We start from the raw sequence: 19,472 nt of genomic DNA on the forward strand, positions 1-19,472 counted from the left end.
TATGCCATTATTTGCCATATAATCATGTCGTGCACCGGAACAACAACAAGGTGCTTTTGAATCACAACGAAAGCTCTCTTAACAACCTTTCTTGTCGACTCTTGACAAATTGCAAAGTGGAATCTCTTGTTACCTTAAGGACGCGAGATTGTCTTCACAAATGTGACCCCTGCATGGAAGGTAGATGTCGTCTGTTAGATAGTAAACCGGCGTGTACTCACGACCATTGACAACATAGAGCAAGGAGAAGGATCTTGATAAACAAGCCTTGCGAACAATGGTGGTCTCGAAAGCATATTCATGTCATCATACGAGCCAAACAATCCAAAAAATGAATGCTAAATTCATAGATCCTATGATGCAATTGCCTCAAGAATGATGGTTGGATCTTTCGTGTGGTCTTTGCACCAACCTTCCTAGGAGACACTTCTTCCATGTCAAGTGCATTGAATTGATACAAGAATCTGGCCATCCTCGTTCTTCACTCAAACCCGAGAGTCTCTAGATGTCTTCATCATCGGGTGCCTTCAAGTACTTCGGTTCATAGATCTAAATCACGTTTGCATGTATCTTCGAGTGATCTCCATGATCGAATTTTCTTCAACGTGGACATGGTCATCAAATTGGTTATATTTGACAAATTTGCACGTAGTATATCGAGATAGTCTAAATTTAGAGCTTGAATTTGAAATGGAACTTTAAGGGATTGCCTGTAATGGCCGATGCCCGCCCGACTATCCGCAACTATCTAAGGATTCCTGGAAATTTGAAGACGTCGGTTTGATGCATCTCCCCTAAGAACACCTTAGGGCAACTCAAACACATATCACCAAATCGATCAAAAATATCTAGACTGGACGGCCCGAGCATTTTTAACCATCCAACGGTGGTCACCCAAATTGTCCTAACTAGACATCCAAAACACCGCAAACCGCACGAGACGGCGGCGGGGGGGGGGGGGGGGGGGGGTATGAACATTCGCGACGTCGGACTATGACGCCCTGAACCCACCAAAAACTCCTCTCCCACGTTTGTTTGCTTCGGAACCTTCGTTGCATTCATGCTGGTCAGAGCAGATGTGACTGGATGATCACCTTTACATATTCCGGTTGACCGGTTGTCCACCTACTCACATTATGGCTGATTAGTCGTCCACCTACCCGACATTCACATTGGCGCGACAATCGATAAGTCTACTTCGCTGCATTGAAGCTTCTCGAGCCCAGAGGCAAACCTTGTCATCATCCCCTCCTCTCTTCTCCCACCGCCAAGGTGTAGCCGATCTCCTCAGAGGGGCAGAAGACATCTCTCCTGGAGGAGGCGGTCACGATGGGCGAGGAATTCGCATGATAGATGGAGATTGTGCTACATCGGTCTTTGATCGACCGCAAACCCATGTCGTCGTCCCTCCGCTCAATGCAATGCCCATATCGAACAATGTGTGAATGACGAGCCATCATTGTCGCTACCAAAACGTGTCATCTAATTCAGCTCCCCTGTGAAGGGGGTCTGCCACCCCGTCGCGTCGCGTGCCATGCCTTTCGAGCCTTCTAGTTGCCAAGGAGGAGCTCGCGTCCTTGCCCTGTCGCGTGTTGTGCCTTCATTACAACCTCAAATGCGCCGACGACTTGTCGTCTAGGAGGAAGACCGGGGTGGAGGCGGCACACCGGGAGCGTTGCAATGCAGCGTTCGTGAAGAGCCTGGTCGATCCGGCTTGGTGCTCGCAGAGGGCGGGGATGCCAACCGATCCAAGACCACCCAACCGATCCAAGACCACCGTCGGTGCCGACTCAAGACCAACTCCTTGGAGTTGGGCTAGCGGAGTCCGAGTGCGCCGCCGTCGAAGACAAACGGCTCAAAACGACGAAGGGTGCAGCAGAGCGTCTCAAGCGCGAGCACACTAAAGTGACTGTGCAGGGTGTCGTAAAACCTAGTGGGCCTTTCGCTACCGGCGACACGATATGAACGACGATCAAGGTCTCCATGGCCAAGGAGGCCTTGCTTATAATGTCACTTTTCGATACCTCGCCGAGTTTAGTTAGTTGGTTTAAATTAGTTTGAACTTGTTAAATTTCGTCCAATTGATTGTGCTTGTTTAGCATGAATTTTGCCGGCGGCCTATTAAATGTCTCGTATATTTAATGTCTACAGTTGGATGACCGATACCGCTCCGTACTTTGTGAATATGTCCAAAGTCCGAACTACTTCCTTTGTATCTAAATAATTATAGTTGGAAAAAACTCTAGACTAGTTTTTTTTAACTATAATTATTTAGGTACAGAGGAAGTAGTCGGGCAGACCTTTGATGATATTTGTTGAAATTCTCTTCAAATCGAGTTATCAAATTAAATTCTCCAGGTCAGCCGACCTCCCGTCTATTTTACTCTCAAATCACAGGAAAGGGCCCGCGTGTCTCGCTTCGTGGAATCCGTTCCCGAAAAGCGAAAGCGGTTTCCGCCTTTCCGGTAAACACTCCACGTCTCCACATCGGAGGCGTCTCTCTCCACTGATCACCCACCTCACTCCGCGCTCTCTACTTTCGTCTGCCCCCCCCCTCTCTCTCTCTCTCTGCTCCATTACGGGAAGAAAAAGCCGACACCATAGACGGAAAGGCACGGAAACCAGCGCAAGATCCTCACTCTTTCCGGCGGATTTGACGGCCCGCATTCCCCCGGCAGCCAGCCGTTCGTACGCGCCGTAGCGGGCGCGGTTATACGAGTATATATCACGCCAGGCTCCTTGGCCGTCAACGGCTACCCCGCGCCCGCCCCTCCCATGGAACAGGGGGCAGCGCGGCAAGACGAGGCACACGCGGAGCGGGAGGCGCCGCCGGTCCCTTTCCCCAGGGTGAGCTCGCTCGCTTCCCCCCCTCGTTTCTTGCTCGCGCGCCGCCGTCCGAGACGGATCCGGCGCGTTATGGGTGGTTCTTGGCTTGGGATTCGTGGCCGCCTGGGGGAAAAGGGGAATGTGCTCCGGGGCTTGGGTTGAACCGCCCAAAAAAACCCCCAAATGCGCCTTCGTTAATCGTAGGTTAGTCCGTGTCGGCACCTCCTGATCGAATCTAGGCAGAAATTGTGACTATTTGGTTTTTTTCTTTAATTAGTCTCTGTTGGTCTATAGCTTTTCATACTCTGCAAAGTTGAACTTAGGTTTTAAAAGTGCCCGAAATTCGGAAACTTTTAGTGCAACATCGGGACAACAGAGACCTTAATTTGAGCATTTGACTATCCCCTCCAGGCCAGAATTATAAAAAATGATTGCAATTTGCGAGCGTTGTTAGGCCTACCCTCTTGCACCACTCTGCTTGTTTGTACTTGTGAATTCCAATTTTAGCCGCTTCATTTTAGAAAGAATCCACCTTGTTTATGTTTCTCATCTATCTTTCCGTATCGCAATGCTATCATCAATCATACATAGCATGCTGGTGAACTATATGCTACCAAAGAGCTTTAAATATTTGTTTCCCCTCCACAAAAACTAGTTAAACATAACAAACCTAACATTTCTTGTAGGAAAACGTGGAGAGAGATCTGAAGCTACCCTCACGTGTACGTGCTTCCGTTTGCAGCATTCGATTGTTATTTCCATTTTCTTGGTTTTCCTTACTGAGAAAACCTGAAGACCACATTCCTTTGGATTTTCTAATTTCTACTTCTGTGTATAGGTGGTTTCTTTGTTCTTTGGCGGTGATATCTCAACAACAGCACAGTCATTCGAGAAATGGGTGTCACTGGTACGTTTGCGGAGCGGGACATTTCGCCCATCTGGGTTCCCACGTCGCAATTCAAGGATTGAAGTGATGCCAAGTGGAAGCTTCTCACTTTTTGGCAGCGCAGACTTAAGGTTGCTTAAATTCATCTACATATCCTAGTCATGCCGTTCGGGAATAAGTGATACTGTTTTAATTTGTACTAAAACAGTGTCACTTATTTCCGAACGGGGGGAATAATCAATTATCTGGTGTCATTAAATTAAACAAGTGACCTTAATCTACTTATTGGATAAAGCTACTGTAGAAATATTATGGTTATTTATCCAAAGAACCTTCTGGTGCAAATAGGTTATGGAACCTTACTTGAATACCACTCACCGTTGGAACAAGACTGAATCCTTTCTCAAAAAAAAAAAAAAAAGATTGAATCCTCTTTTCAGTTTGTCTGCTTTCCAGAGTTAGCTAGAGAACATGTTATCACATACCAGCACATTGATACCTTGGCTTTATTTGCATGTAATGTTAGGTTAGATTGTATATTTAACATTTTAACTGCACATTCTCCAATTTTTCTCTCCACAAAAATACTCTAACTCTGCTTTAGTAAGATAATACATTACACACACGTATAACTTTGCTAAAGTCTTCAGAGCCATCTTAGTTTGCCAGATTCTATTTCGACCCATGATTAATTCAACACTCATCCCTTAAAATCTAACTAGATATTATGGTACATATTGATTACTATTTAGTTCTAAGTTTCTAACCTTATGGCAGCATGCAGTATACATATGCTATGTGTTCATCTCCATTATATTGATATTCTCCAACAAAGAAACATTTTTATATAAAAGAACAATGGCAGCACAGGCAAGACTCCGTTAGTAGAAGAATAATATGCCTACAGCTTGCAGAAAACCAACTACTCACGATGGCATCTTCTACATTTTTATTTGTTTAGCGTGCCTACACTATATATAGATTTGTGTAAATAGAAATCTAGAAGTTACCTTTTGATTTGTTTTAGTTGTAGTATGTAGGGATTTGTTTCCTTATGCCACATACATGATCATAAGCTTGCAAATCAGTGTTCTATGCTCGTTGCGCTAATGCTATCATTGTTTTGCTATTGTGCTCTGCTCACTATAGGGAGGAAGTGGTTAAAGCAGAAGCAGCGAGCAGAGAAAAGAATCCTACATTTGATCAGCCTCCTGAAATAAGCTTGTGGGAGAGGCTTGGGAATGCTTCTGCATTGGACATTGAGTCATCTGGCTTTTCATGGAATCTGCTGTCATCTCTGCACCATACAGAACACAGTAGTAGTTCAGAACACTCTGAAGATGAAATGACTAAAGCTCTTGAGGTTTGTTGCTGTCTGTTGTCATGCCGTTTTTTACTCTTCCTAGTTGCTAGTGAGAAAAATAAGTTTAGTTTATACTCTGTTTTCCACATCCGAGATCAACTTTCAAGTCAGTTGGCAGGGCTCCAACATGGATTAGCATTTCTTAGATTAGGCCTAAATCATATTATCTTTGTGTAGTTTCATATTTGTGTACTTGTTCAATTGACATGCTGCTTTCTTCTTCCTCCCTTTATAGATGACTGTGAACTCCGGTGGCGTTGTGTTCTTTGCTCTATTTAGTGCTTTAGGTAACAATGGCTTACAAAAAGAAGAAGCAGCTGTTATAAAGTTTGCAGCATCAAAGATGGCAACACAGGCAGAACTTTTGGGATATGAATTTGCACGGTTGCTTGGAGTCCAGACACCACAAGTATACGCGAACACGCAGTGAATACTTTAAACTTATTTTATGTCAACAATTATTATGGATTTCTTATTCAGCTTCCTCTAAAACTGCAGGCTAGGGTAGTGCATAATTCTAGCCTGGAGTGGCAGGAGATAAAACATGCTGCAGAAAAAGCACGAGAAATAGCGGTTTCAAATAATGATGAGATTGGTGAGATGACTTGCTCAGAGTTGTTGGAAGCTCTTGAGCTAAGCCGATGTCTTCTTCTAATGAGGTACTGCTAGCCCTTAGCCCCTTAGTAAAACTATGATGATGCCTGCATTTTCTCACTCTGAACTGCATATAAGATGTTAATTGTCACCTTGTTTGCCAGTTATATTCATGGCTCACCCCTGCTAGAGAGTCCAAAGGCATTCAGTTCACGGCAAGCTGCGTGTGTTACTTCTTCATCCCTTGGAAGGGTCTTGATGCTAGATCTGATACTCAGGAATGAGGATAGGCTCCCATGCCGCCAGCTTGGTTGGCGTGGCAATCCGGCGAACTTGATGATTTCAGATAGGTCATCATTGCCCAGTATGGACATATTTGAGGAGTCTAAGACGGGAAGCTCCAATCCACTGCTTTCTAATATTTTCCAAAAAGAAAAACGGTTCCACTCTGCAAATGGAAGATTAGATTCTCTGGAGATGGACCTCATGTCACAAAAAGCAGAGGCATTGAAAAGTGTACAAGAAAATGCTGAAAGTATGAGCGGGACTTTCCACATTGTAGCAATTGACACCGGGGTGCCCCGTCGCCCACCTGCAGGGAGACGTGTCAAAGATCATGAACGGTATCCCAAAGTTGTAGAGCTCATTTTGAATAACTCGGAACACTCCTCGAATATCTTATATGAAATTTCCGGTGGTAAGCTTGGGATTCCTGGACCTATTGAGGCAATCACTTCCAGTGATTCTTGTTGCTCTCTTTCTGATGAAGACAATGCTGCTGCGATTCACGAATTCCGAGTGGCATTTCGTGCAGCTCTTAGGGATCTGGAGGGTTTTCATCTATTTCTTCTCCAGCTATACCAAAAATTGGATGGTGTTCTGCGAGTTTTCTCGTCCATTATTACTAAAAGCTCCGAGGAATCTGACCATAATGATATTGGAATTTCTGATTTCCCATCTCCTGGATCCAGCTACAGTACTCCTTGTCCACCTAATAGGCACGTGAACAGTGAGCCTCATAGTGACTCTGGAACGCAAAAAAGTGCCACAAAGACATCTTCTGCGGGATCCCGTGGAAGCTCAGATTCTCCTATGTCCAGGGACAGTTGGAGCGGTAAACACTTGAAGGGGACTGCAGATGCTCCCCGAAGTAGAATGACAATGAGACTTCGTGATTTTTACAAGACTCCGAAGGTAAGCGCTTCTTTTGATTTAAAATTTTCTAAGGATTCCTTTGCATTACATTCCATAGGAATTTTTTCATCCACTCAAAACTCTTATAAGGAATCTTCTTTTCCTGCGGTAGTGATCAAACAAACGTAGTTGCAAATAAAAGCCTGTAGAATTGGACTAAGCATGACATTACAAATTACAATATTATGTTATTCCTATTCTTGTGTTTTTAGAATCTTGCGAATCGGGGAAGCCATAAGAGTTTGAGGTGTCTAACTAAAAAGTGAGGATCAAGTTGTGTTCGAAACACCCTAAACGATGGCGTTGTCACATTGAAGCTGCCGGGTCAACTAAGCCCGCCACTTGGCAAAACCATCCCATACAAGTAAAAGTTCATGTAAAAACCCAGAAACAATGCAATTTTATTTTCTCCAACTCAGTGCAATTTTTTCAATCATGCATTTGATGCTCCCCCCCCCAAAAAAAAGTTGCAGCTCTGGTACCAGCGTTGGCAATAAAGATTACTTACCTGGTTGTGTTGCGTAGTCAAGTTGATTTTTTCAGTATAGAGCACATTACACTTTGGGGCTGTCTTCTCTAAATTCATACAACTAGAATTGATATTCAACCTCACATTTTGCCGAAAGGTTGCCCTTCAAGTGAAAATTAAAGTTACGTAGCTGACCAGCACCGACTTGTTTATGTGTATGAGGTTGACTTTTGTTTGGCAATAAAATAATGCTGAACTTAAGTTAGGAATTTCTGTTGTGATGCAATAGGTCGATGTCGGTCCTGAATTGCTCAAGGAGATAGAACAATGGAATGAAGTGTTTAAGACCGACGTGATCAGATTTTGTCAGGAGAACAATTTTCATTCTGGATTCTTTGATGGAACTGAGAACAACATGGCGGCAGATGCCTACGAGTTAAAGGTGGGTGCCTAAATATCTGAATTAGGACATATATGAAGCTCTTTTCTCAAGCAACTAGTGAGTCTGATGATGAATAACTTGCAGGTGCGCCTTGAACACATCATTGAAAGGACATCGCTGGTCTCTGATGCTGCAAATACTGAGCGACCGTCTCTCGTGGTCAACAACTTATTTATAGGTGGGGCTCTCGCTGCAAGGTCTAAATACACCCTCCAGCATTTGGGCATTACCCATATACTATGTTTGTGTTCGAACGAGATCGGTCAATCTGATACTCAATTTCCCGATCTTTTTCAGTACAAGAACTTTTCAGTAAGAGCGTCAACCTCTGGTTTTAGTGCTCTGTTATATATTTCTGATCTTCTTCATATTGATGGAAAACCAACCGTGCTATCTCGTGCAGATTAGTGATGATGATGATGCGAACATCAGCGATCTTTTCGAAGAAGCATCAGATTTTATCGACCAGGTGGACCGTGTCGGGGGTAAGATCCTCATTCATTGCTTTGAAGGGAAAAGTCGGAGCGCCACGGTCGTCCTTGCCTACTTGATGCTCAGAAAGTAAGAATCTTAGCTAGCCACATCCACATTTGGTTGAATTAGATTATCATTGATGCCTCGTACAGTTTCCATTTCCAAGACAAAAACTGAGATGACACTTTGTTCAGGGGCTTCACGCTTGCGAAGGCCTGGAACTTACTGAAGAAAGTACACCGTCGCGCGCAACCGAACGACGGTTTCGCCAAGGCCCTGCTAGCTCTAGACAGGAAGCTGCACGGCAAGGCGTCGATGGACTGGCAGCAGAAGCGGCCTGAGATGAAGGTGTGCCCGATATGCGGCAAGAACGTGGGGCTGAGCACCAGCTCGCTGAAGCTTCACCTGCAGAAGGCGCACAGGCGGCTGTCGCAGGGCAGCGTGGACAGCGCCATGACCATGGAGATCCAGAAGTCGATCGAGTCGCTCCGGATCAGCCGCGGCGGGAGCCTCAGCCCTTCCCAGAAGCTGGCCAAGGCGTTCGCCAACGAGCTCAGCTTCTGATCCGATTTTCTTTCCTTGTATGTACGTACACAGGTTGGCACACTTGTACTGTAGTGAATACAACCCAACTTTAGGACACAGAGAGTGAGACTCAGGTGTAATATATCAAACAAGAAATGCTCATGTTTTCAAGTACAAATATTGGGGATTCGGCCCAATGCATACAAATATTGTTTCTACTTTGCGATACGCGTCTTTCAAGTGCAAAGGAAGGAGTCTTGAATTAAAACCAGAATAACACGGCGTAAGAATCAAAGGCGACGGAGCAAATGAAGGCGCCTAGTGGAGGACGTAGGCGTCGTACTCGAGGACGAGCAGGTTGTCGGGGTCCGCGGACTTGACCATCCGGCTGTGCGTGTACCCGCGCGCCATCCGGAACGCGCCGGTGCCGCCGACGATCGGCCGCTCCATGACCGAGCCCAGCACCGCGCGGCCGAACAGCGCCAGCGTGCTGCCGTTGTACGGCCCGTCCGTGAAGACGAAGTTGAGCAGCGTCGTGATGGCGCCCTCCGAGAGCGAGGCCGCGGCGGTGAGCCCCTGCGCGCGGCCGATGAGGCGGGACGCCGGGTCGGCGCCCTCGCGGAGCATGTCGTCGACCACGCTCACGGAGCCGAACCCGAAGGACGAGCCGCCGGCGCCCGCCGGCGGGGACGCCACCGCCGCCGTCGTGCCGTTCGGCCCGGCGGTGTATATCTCGTGGAAGTAGAAGTGGAGGTGCGTCATGCCGCCGTTGCTGGCGGGGACACCGTCTGCGGCCGCGGCTGCCGTGGTGGTCGCCGCCGCGAGGAAGAGTAGGGCGACGAGCGGCGCCAGAAATGGTAGCGGCTGGGCTGGGCTTGCACGATGAGGCGCCGCCATGAGCAAATTGACAAGTAGAGATGTGGTGATAAAGCCGGGTTGCTGGATGCATCCATGGTGTGTGTTCTTGTAACTTGTAGGAAATGAACAACAGCTTGGATGATTGTCTAAATGAGAGTCAACCGTCGGAAAGGAAAATAAAAATGAAAGTCAATGTTCAAAATCCCATCGTGACACCAACTACCAGTAATTTATAACTGTTTTGCAAAACAAAAAATAGTATTATCTCGGAAACACCTTGTAGTTGCAGCTTCAATTCCGAGCAACAACTTGAATTATTATGTGTTGAAAATTTAAAAATGGATGTCAGCTGTTCAGAACGAAAGGAAAATGGGAGCCAACGTGCAATCCTTTGTGGCACCAACAACTAGGCCGCTCCAAGCTGTAAGGCCATCAAATTCCCTTGCATTCCAATGCATCCAGTTACCAATCCTAAAACAAATAGGAGTAAGTAACAACTTGCAGTCCGTTGAAAAGTGGAAGTCAATTGTTCAAAAAAGAGAGAGTCATCGTGCAATCTTTCATAACACCAACAAGGCAACATGGAACACCATGCATTCCATTAACTGTCTCCTCCAAACTGTAAGAGCATCTCCAGCCGTTTGGCTCCGAGTGTACCCCGGTAATAGCGTTTTTGGCGTTGCGCCGATTTTATTTTTACCTTAGGGGCGAACGAGTTTCCAGCCACGCTCTCAGGTTTCGGCCCGCAGACATCAACGTGTTCAAATTTTCCTTAGTAGGTAAGTGTATACCCGCGTATGTACATAACAATTTATGATGCAACCTTATCAACGTGTTTGAAAAGGGATTACATGCAATGACCATACTTTATGAATTTTAAATATTTATTTATTTTCTTTTATTCTTTTATTTTCTGTCCATGAATTAATATGTTTTAATTACTTTCAAATCAATAAATGCAAATGGGCTAACATGCAAGCAATTAAATGCTAGGTGTCCATGCACCTAGGTGCCCCAAACATTATACACATATATAGGTGATATATATATATATATATATATATATATATATATATATATATGTGTGTGTGTGTGTGGGGGGGGGGGGGGTCGCGTTATTCGTCACCCTGGGTGAGGAATAGTTATTCTTCACCCCCTCTATTTTTACATTAATACACCGTAATTTTACGTTTCTTAAATTTTAATCTTATCTCATACGTAAAAGAGACCGTAAAAAAATACATAGTCACTGTAAAAAATATTTTCTGTCACGTAAAATTACAAACATAAAAACATAGTGTAAACTATACATAAAATGCGATTTTTCTGATCTTATGATCTATATTTTTGTTTTCTTATGGCAAATTTTTCGTAGTTGATCAATATAAATGTATCCACTTGTATTTCAAATTTAATTTATTTATGAAATGGACGTAAAATTATCTCGTGTGAGGAATTTTTTTATTTTACGCCCTGGGTGATGAATAGAGTTTCTATATGTGTGTGTGTATATATAGGTAAAGTGTTTGGGGGTCCTAGGTGCCTGGGCACCTAGAGCAATATCGGGTTTACAATTGCTCAACCCGTTAGAAATAGGTATTTATTACCCAGCCACGTCCTAATAACCAGCCACCATTCACACCTTTCAAGTATACCATTGTTGCTGCCCATCCACGTCCTAATAGTTAGCCACGAATCCAACCTTCCAAGTGTACTGTTGCTGTTTTATTGGATTGTTTCTAAAAATAAAAGCTGCCCTCTAATTTGATTGCTTACCAAAAAAGGCCATGCAATTGACAGTTTGCCCGGGGAGTTAATGCAGGACTAAATCAAAGGGCCATGCATTTTTTACATGCCTATACGTGATCCAATATGGCTGGTTCATTGTCTACACGAGCTCTCCCTGCTGATTTGACCTCTCCTTAGTTTGTCTTCTTCACAAGCACCAGCCAGGTCAAAAGCGCACCATCGTTCAGCTTTGTCTTCTCCCTGTCGATTTGACCTCTCCTTAGTTTGTCTTGCAATGCCCGAGAAGGAAATAAAGGCAACTTCGACATGGTTGTAGCTGCTTCGAGGGCTCACCGTCATACCCTGTTATTTGAAGCTTGCATGGGCCTATCATCCAAAGGTGATGCATCAGTTGATGCGTACCATGTTGCAATGAGGAAAATTACTGAAGCTTTACAGGCGATCCGTTTGCTGCCAACCCAAGAAGATGGCACGTGTATACCTCAAGTCCACACAAGGTATACACATTTGGATGAGGTCAGATGATGAGTGTGCCAATGAAATGGAAGACGAGGCCAACTTGGAAGCTGAATTGCATGACGATGTGCTTCCACCTAACCGACGCAAGAAGCGAGGTCGTCCGAGGGCAACAAGAATGAAATATGCTGCTGAAGGTGTTTCACGTACAAAACGGAAATGTTCTTTCTCCAATAAGAAAGGACACTACAGAACTGGGTGTTCCGAAAACCCAGAGAATTTGACAAGGTCCAAAATTAATAAAGTATGCAAGAAGTGCCACCTACCTGGCCATAACACTTCCACATGTGGCGATCTTCCTTTACATACCTGATGATATGTTTCAGTCCGAATGTATTAGTTTTTTTTTCAAAATTTCCTTAATCTTATTGAAACATGCACGGTTCGTCCTTAATGATATTAGTGCCACCAATATATGTATGATTTCCCACTCATTTTATTTTTTTGCATGACACTAAACAGTGGTTGTGTTACTACATCCCTTGGCATTATATGCGTATTTTTACATACCTAAGTATGGTGCACACACTTGTCCTTGTGTTTTACGCAAAACTATTACTCGGATTCAACATTTTCCTAATTGCGTCATACTCGACTTACTTTGATAGTCTTAATTCAGAATTATTTTTTAATTGTACATACATACCCACATGGCCCAGACTAATAAGCACACAACATACAACTATCATTGCTATTTTCTACATAAATTCGTCCTCACAAAAATCATTATATTTTAAATTGCGCTATCATACATGACAGTACGTATGGAATTGTTTAAATACAAACCATTAATTAGATGCACATTTTTTGGAAGGTATTTAATTGGATAGTTATACCATTTCCATAATGGATATGCCATGCAAATTTCTTTTGGAAGGTATATGATGGAAAATCATTCTGGTTCCAACGATGGACCATTTCATGAAGAGCCACGTCTTAGGAAGGTACATAATGGACAACACATCTTTGGAAGGTGCTTGATTGGCATATTTATACCTTTTGCATCCCACGCCATGCACATGCTATGGAAGGTATTTGATTGCAGAATTAGCCTATTTGTTAACGGGTCAAACCCGGTATCTCATCTACACATAATAACAACAGTCATACGATTCGATCTAACGGCATCTAGGCAAGGCGCGTGGGCATCTAGGTGCCCCAAACGGCCATCCTATATATATATATATATATATATATATATATATATATATATATATATATTCAGGCAAAGGAAATCCTTGATGGATGCCTGTTGGCTGCGCGGGCTCGGGTTATAGCCGAGGGCACGAATACCTCACGGCCGTTGGCGCGTGGGGAGGTTGGCCCTCTGGCCCCGGCGGAGAAACGCGGCCGCACTCGTGCCCGCACCTTTGCTGCTCCGCCACACCAACAATGCCTCTGCTACTCCAGGGTCTAGGGTGGACCCCCTAGACGGATAGATGCGTGCACTACTTTGGAACCTGCGCGGCTTTGGGAATGATGGCCGCCACAGGCAGCTCGTCGACTATATGCGGGACGAAGCCATTGACATCGTTGCCATCTCTGAAACCATGCGAACTGATTTTTCGCTACCCGAACTAGAGTGCCTTAGCAGGCACTTGTTTACCTGGCACTGGCTACCCTCCTTAGGGGTAGTTGGCCACTCGGGTGGTATCCTCCTAGGGGTGAAGGGTACCACATTTGATGTTGGGTCCATGGATTGGGGAGAGTTCTTTGTTAGCATGGAAGTGTGGGAACGAGATGCCAACTTCAAATGGGAAGTCATAGTGGTGTATGGTCCGACCGAGCACACACGATCTCAGGTCTTCTTAGATGAATTGCACTGTAAGATTGAGGCGGCCACCCTCCCCTTGATTACAAGGGGAGACTTTAACCTCTTACGGTCTCCTTTGGATAAAAATAATGCCCGGGTGGATGTCCCAGGTATGCAGCGTTTCAATGATTGGATCGCTGATCTCAGTATACGAGAGCTTGCCGGGTTGGGGCAAGGTTCACCTGGACCAACCGACAAATCAACCCCACGCAGAGTGTCCTTGACCGAGTGTTCATGTCCCCGTACTAGGAAGCACGGTTCCCCCTAGTGTCTCTACAGGCCATCACGCGAATTGGGTCTGACCATGTACCCATCCTGCTCTCATCTGCGGATGGGAGACCGTGGCCTCCCCCTAGGTTCCGCTTTGAGACCTCTTAGCTTAGGCAGCCAGGCTTTGCCGAGGCTGTGCGGGTCCACTGGATGGCGGCACGCGGTGAACTTCATCGAATCATGTCTGCGGTGGACGAGTGACACTTCTTGGCCAAACGCTCCAGACAATTCATGAAAGGTTGGGGGCCAACGTGGGGCGGGACCTTAAACTTTGTAAGGGAGTGCTCATCCTCGAGATACAAGGTATCGACATGCGTGCGGGCTCGTTCGGTCTGGCTGCCGACGAGTGGGCACTACGTTACAGCCTGGAGGACGAGCTTTTAGAGATCTACCGCAAGGAAGAGGCTTACTGACGACAGCGGGGAGCCTGCAAGTGGGTGCTCTTTGGTGACGCCAACACTGCATACTTCCATGCTATCTCTAATGGCTGTAGACGAAGATGCACCATCCCACTCCTTTGGGATGGTGATCGGCTGGTGCAAGAGCCCGGAGAGATTCATATGCACGTGGACGACTTCTATAAGGAGCCCTTAGCGGCCCGACCGAGGTCGGGTATTGCACTGGCTGACTCCATTTGGGAGAGGGGCCAACGGGTCACGACCGCTGAGAATAGGGCCTCCTCGTCCCTTTCGAGGAGGACGAGGTGGCCACGATCATCAAAGGGATGAATCCATCCTCGGCTCCGGGACCTGATGGCCCGCCGGTCAGGGTTTTTTCCAAACATTCTGGCATTCCATCAAGGGAGATATCATGACGCTCTTTCGCGAGTTTGAACATGGTGTTTCCGACCTCTCGCGACTGAATTTTGGGATAATCTCCCTCATCCCGAAGGTGCCCGGTGCCTCAGATATTAGGCAGTTCCGGCCAATGACTGTCACCAATGTAATCTTGAGGATTTTAGCTAAAGGGTACGCGAGTAGGGCGGCCCTTTTAGCGCCTCGGATTACCCATCCCAACCAGACGGCCTTTGTCAAAGGTCGTCTAATCCTCGGTGGGATTCTGGTCCTTCACGAAGTCATTCATGAAATCAAGGCCAAGCGACTTCGCGCGATCTTCTTTAAGATCAACTTCCACATGGCCTACGATACGGTTCATTGGTCCTTTCTACGGGAAGTAATGACCGGAAAAGGTTTCGACCCTGTCTGGATTACTAGGGTTATGCAAATGGTGATGAGCGGTAGGACGGCCGTTAAAATCAACTGCGAGGTTGACCCTTACTTTCCGACTGGCCCAGGAGTAAGGCAGGGAGACCCATTCTCCCCCTTCTTATTCAACCTCGTGGTTGATGCCTTGGCCGCTATCCTGGACAAGGACAAAGGGGCCGGCCACCTCACGGTCCTGTGCCACCACCTTCTTGGGGCTGGGGGCATCATCCATCTCCAATATGCCAATGACACGATCCTGATGGTAGAAGGATCGTCTCAGGACATTGCCCACCTTAAGTTCCTCCTCCTGTGCTTCGAGGAGATGTCCAACCTAACCATTAACTTTGCCAAAAGCGAAGTCATGGCCCCGGGCTACTCAGACGAGGATAAGTTCTGGATTGCAAACAGTCTTAACTGCAGTCTGGGGACCTTCCCGACCAATTACCTTGGCTTGCCCATCAGCAACTCTCGCATCCTGGAGAAGGATCTGAGACCCACGATGTCCAAGGTACAACATCGTGTGGAGCAGTGGCAAGGACGTTGGCTATCCAAAGCGGCTCGGGTGGTGCTTATCAACTCGTCGATGATGAGTTTATTGATGTATATGATGGGGTTCTATAGCCTAAATGAATCCCTTCATCATGAGATTGCCAAGTACCAATCATGGTTTTTCTGGGCTGGGAAAGGCGATAAACAGAAATATCACATGGTCAAACGTTCGGAGATATGCAAACCCAAGGACCAGGGGGGTCTTGGAATTATCTCATCCAAGAGGATGAATATTGCACTCCTGTCCAAATGGTTATGGAGAATAGCAGCAGGCGAACATGGTCTTTGGCTAGATATTATCTGGGCCAAATACCTTCGGGGACAACCCTTAGCTTTTGCAACCAGATCTGGGGGCTCCCAGTTCTAGCAGTCCATCGTCCAACTCATGCCAGTTCTCCGGTTGGGCTCTTCCATCGATGTGGGAAGAGGAAACTCCACCTTATTCTGGCTTGACCGATGTTGCGGTCAACATGCCTTTGCTTCTTGATTCCAGCCTCTTTTTTTGCATTTGCGTCCATCAGCTCATCTCAGTGGAGGACGCGCTACCCGATCTAGCGGGTATAGCCTTCAGAAGGTCTTTCGGTCCCGCTGAGCGGGACCTATGTGATGAGCTTCTTCAGTGTGTGGCTCTACACCCTTCGTCCATAGAGGAGGATGTAATCCATTGGGACTTGGAGCCTAGTGGACGGTTCTCAACCAAATCGCTATACCCAGCGATTTTACCGACCCCAGGACCGACTGAACTGAATATTCTGTGGGAAATAAAGGTGCCATTGAAGATCAAGATTTTCCTCTGGCAACTGGTGCGCGGCCGGGTGCCGTCCGGGATGGAGGTGTTGAAATGACACGACCCCTCCAATGGATTGTGTCCTCTGTGGTGGGTCCCAGAGGACCGCAATCACATTTTCTTCGTGTGCCCGGCGGCGAGGTTCATGTGGTGCAGTCTACGGGAGGCGGTTGGCAGCAGTTGGTGCCACGACAACCTCCCCGAGCTGCTTGCCGAGGTCCTAGGGACTGACAGTGCGGCTGTGAGACCGACCATGTGGGTTATCATCGGTGCCCTTCTATGGACCCTGTGGAATATAAGGAATAAGCTTGTGATAGAGCATGTTATCCCTTTATGTGTGGCTGATGCAATCTTCAAATTATGTGGTTTCATCCAGATTTGGCGGTCGCTTAGTCGGCGCAACGACCGGGACTCCATCGATATCACATCCGCTGCATTGATAGCGGTCGCCACTCGCCTGACATCCCCTCCGACGCCACTTCCACTGCCACCTCCGGAGTCGGATTAGCTTCGTGATGACCCACAAGTATAGGGGATCAATCGTAGTCCTTTCGATAAGTAAGAGTGTCGAACCCAACGAGGAGCAGAAGGCTCTGATAAACGGATTTCAGCAAGGTAATAACTGCAAGCACTGAAAGTAGCGGTAACAAGCGATGGTGTAGTGAGGTGAAACGTAGCGAGCAAAAAGTAACAAGTAACAAGTAGTAGCAACGGTGCAACAAGTGGCCCAATTCCTTTTGTAGCAAGGGACAAGCCTGAACAAAGTCTTATAGGAGGGAAAACGCTCCCGATGACATACGGGAATTTCTGTCATGCTAGTTTCATCATGTTCATATGATTCGCGTTCTTTACTTTGATAGTTTGATATGTGGGTGGACCGGCGCTTGGGTACTGCCCTTACTTGGACAAGCATCCCACTTATGATTAACCTCTCTCGCAAGCATCCGCAACTAGAAAAGAAGAATTAAGACAAAGTCTAACCATAGCATTAAACTAGTGGATCCAAATCAGCCCCTCACGAAGTAACGCATAGACTCGGGTTTAAGTTTCTGTCACTCCAGCAACCCATCATCTACTTACTACTTCGAAATGCCTTCCTCTAGGCCCAAATATGGTGAAGTGTTATGTAGTCGACGTTCACATAACACCACTAGAGGAAAAACAACATACATCATATCAAAATACCGAACGAATATCAAATTCACATGACTATTATTAACATGACTTATCCCATGTCCTCAGGAACAAAAGTAACTACTCACGAGACATAATCATAATCATGACCAGAGGTGTAATGAATAGCATCAAGGATCTGAACATAAACTCTTCCACCAAGTAATCCAACTAGCATAAACTACAAAGAGTAATCAACACTACTAGCAACCTTACAAGTACCAATCGGGGTCGCGAGACGAAGATTGGTTACAAGAGATGAACTAGGGATTGGAGAGGAGATGGTGCTGATGAAGATGTTGATGAAGATGCTTCCCCTCTGACGAGAGGAGTGTTGGTGATGACGATGGCGACGATTCCCCCCTCCGGGAGGGAAGTTTCCCCGGCAGAATCGTCCCGCCGGAGCTCTAGATTGGATCTGCTCAAGTTCCGCCTCGTGGCGGCGGCGAAACTACGAAAAAGCTCCCCCCTGATTTTTTCCAGACCAGGACGCTTCATATAGCAAAAGAGGGGGGCTAGTGGGCCTTCAGGAAGCCCACAAGCTTGCCCACCGCCACCAGGGGGGGTGGTGGCGGAGTGGAGGCTTGTGGGGCCCTGGTGCCCCCCCTCCGGTAGTTCTTTCGCCCAGTATTTTTAATATATTCCAGAAAAAATCCACGTAAATTTTCAGGGCATTTGGAGATGTGCAGAATAATGGACTAGGATTTGCTCCTCTTCTAGTCCAGAATTCTAGCTGCCTGAATTTTCCCTCTTCAAATAAACCTTGCAAAATAAGAGAGAAAAGGCATAAATATGGTACCATAAGTAATATAACAGCCCAAAAAGCAATAAATATCAACATGAAAGCATGATGCAAAATGGATGTATCAACTCCCCGAAGCTTAGACCTTGCTTGTCCTCAAGCGAGAACCAAGTTCCATAAACATGTCCACATGTTTGGGGACGAAGGTGTCGATAAAACATAATACGGACATGAGGGCATCATGATCACACACAGAACAACAATACATCATAAAGATTCTTATGGGAAAGTAACAATTCCTTCACAAAGCAAAGCATGAAGCAAAAACCTTACCGAGAAGTAACCAACAATAGTCCATAGTCATTGAAGCAATTGCAATTTATCACAACATCAGAAAGAGTCAAATAAGAGCTTGTAAGGCAAACCCACATACTCAATCATGTCTTTTGTTTTCCACAATTGTTACAACTCACGTGGTACTCATGGTGTCAAAGTTTCAGCTGGACACAGAGGAAGATAGGGGCTTATTGTTTTGCCTCCCAACGGTTTACCTCAAGGGTAAAGTCAACAACAATAAAGCATGAGTACTCAACTACAAGTTGATATATGAATATAGATCTTTCCCAAGCATGTGACAGTAGCCAAGACAAAGGCAAAAAAAAGGGAATTGGTGAAGATCACCATGACTCTTACAAGGGTAAAAAGTAAAGGTACAAGATAGGCCCTTCGCAGAGGGAAGCAGAGGTTGTCATGCGCTTTTGAGGTTTGAATGCGTGTCCTCTTAGTGCGGAGGAACGTCACTTTATATTGCCTTCTGTGACAAAGAACTTTATTATGCAGTCTGTCGCTTTTATGTCTTCCTCATCACAGGTTCGTACAAAGCTTATTTTCCACACACTAATAGATCATACATATTAGAGAGCAATTTTTATTGCTTGCACCGATGACAACTTACTTGAAGGATCTTATTCAATCCATAGGTAGGTATGGTGGACTCTCATGGCAAAACTGGTTGGAGGTTTATGGATGCACAAGTA

At 45.9% G+C, this 19,472-nt stretch overlaps 2 protein-coding genes across 3 annotated transcripts; one reads left to right on the top strand and one right to left on the bottom strand.

The window, feature by feature from the left end:
* Positions 1 to 2,535: 2,535 nt before the first annotated feature.
* LOC123443048 (dual specificity protein phosphatase PHS1-like) lies at positions 2,536 to 8,995 on the top strand. 2 transcript variants are annotated; one of them, XM_045119280.1, is made up of 11 exons: positions 2,536 to 2,847; positions 3,513 to 3,548; positions 3,665 to 3,843; positions 4,862 to 5,075; positions 5,311 to 5,484; positions 5,574 to 5,734; positions 5,834 to 6,863; positions 7,622 to 7,774; positions 7,859 to 8,086; positions 8,178 to 8,335; positions 8,443 to 8,995. In XM_045119280.1, the coding sequence occupies exons 1-11, from the start codon at positions 2,776 to 2,778 to the stop codon at positions 8,810 to 8,812; spliced, it is 2,775 nt and encodes a 924-aa protein (XP_044975215.1). In that variant the 5' UTR covers positions 2,536 to 2,775; the 3' UTR covers positions 8,813 to 8,995. The 2 variants fall into 2 exon arrangements, with proteins under 2 accessions (XP_044975215.1, XP_044975224.1); XM_045119289.1 differs by lacking the exon at positions 3,513 to 3,548.
* On the bottom strand, positions 8,911 to 9,762 carry LOC123443058 (dirigent protein 2-like). Its single transcript, XM_045119300.1, has one exon. The coding sequence runs from the start codon at positions 9,668 to 9,670 to the stop codon at positions 9,092 to 9,094; it is 579 nt and encodes a 192-aa protein (XP_044975235.1). The 5' UTR covers positions 9,671 to 9,762; the 3' UTR covers positions 8,911 to 9,091.
* Between the last annotated feature and the right edge of the window lie 9,710 nt (positions 9,763 to 19,472).

Source organism: Hordeum vulgare, chromosome 1H, assembly GCF_904849725.1.
Source record: "Hordeum vulgare subsp. vulgare chromosome 1H, MorexV3_pseudomolecules_assembly, whole genome shotgun sequence".
NCBI classification, from domain to species: Eukaryota; Viridiplantae; Streptophyta; class Magnoliopsida; order Poales; family Poaceae; genus Hordeum; species Hordeum vulgare.

Bases quoted from the DNA above. Each gene is read 5' to 3' on its own strand.
- LOC123443048 (XM_045119280.1), top strand. From the start codon at position 2,776: ATGGAACAGGGGGCAGCGCGGCAAGACGAGGCACACGCGGAGCGGGAG. The intron at 5,076-5,310 runs GTTTGTTGCTGT...CTCCCTTTATAG, and splicing joins AAATGACTAAAGCTCTTGAG to ATGACTGTGAACTCCGGTGG. The intron at 8,336-8,442 runs GTAAGAATCTTA...CACTTTGTTCAG, and splicing joins GCCTACTTGATGCTCAGAAA to GGGCTTCACGCTTGCGAAGG.
- LOC123443058 (XM_045119300.1), bottom strand. From the start codon at position 9,670: ATGGCGGCGCCTCATCGTGCAAGCCCAGCCCAGCCGCTACCATTTCTG.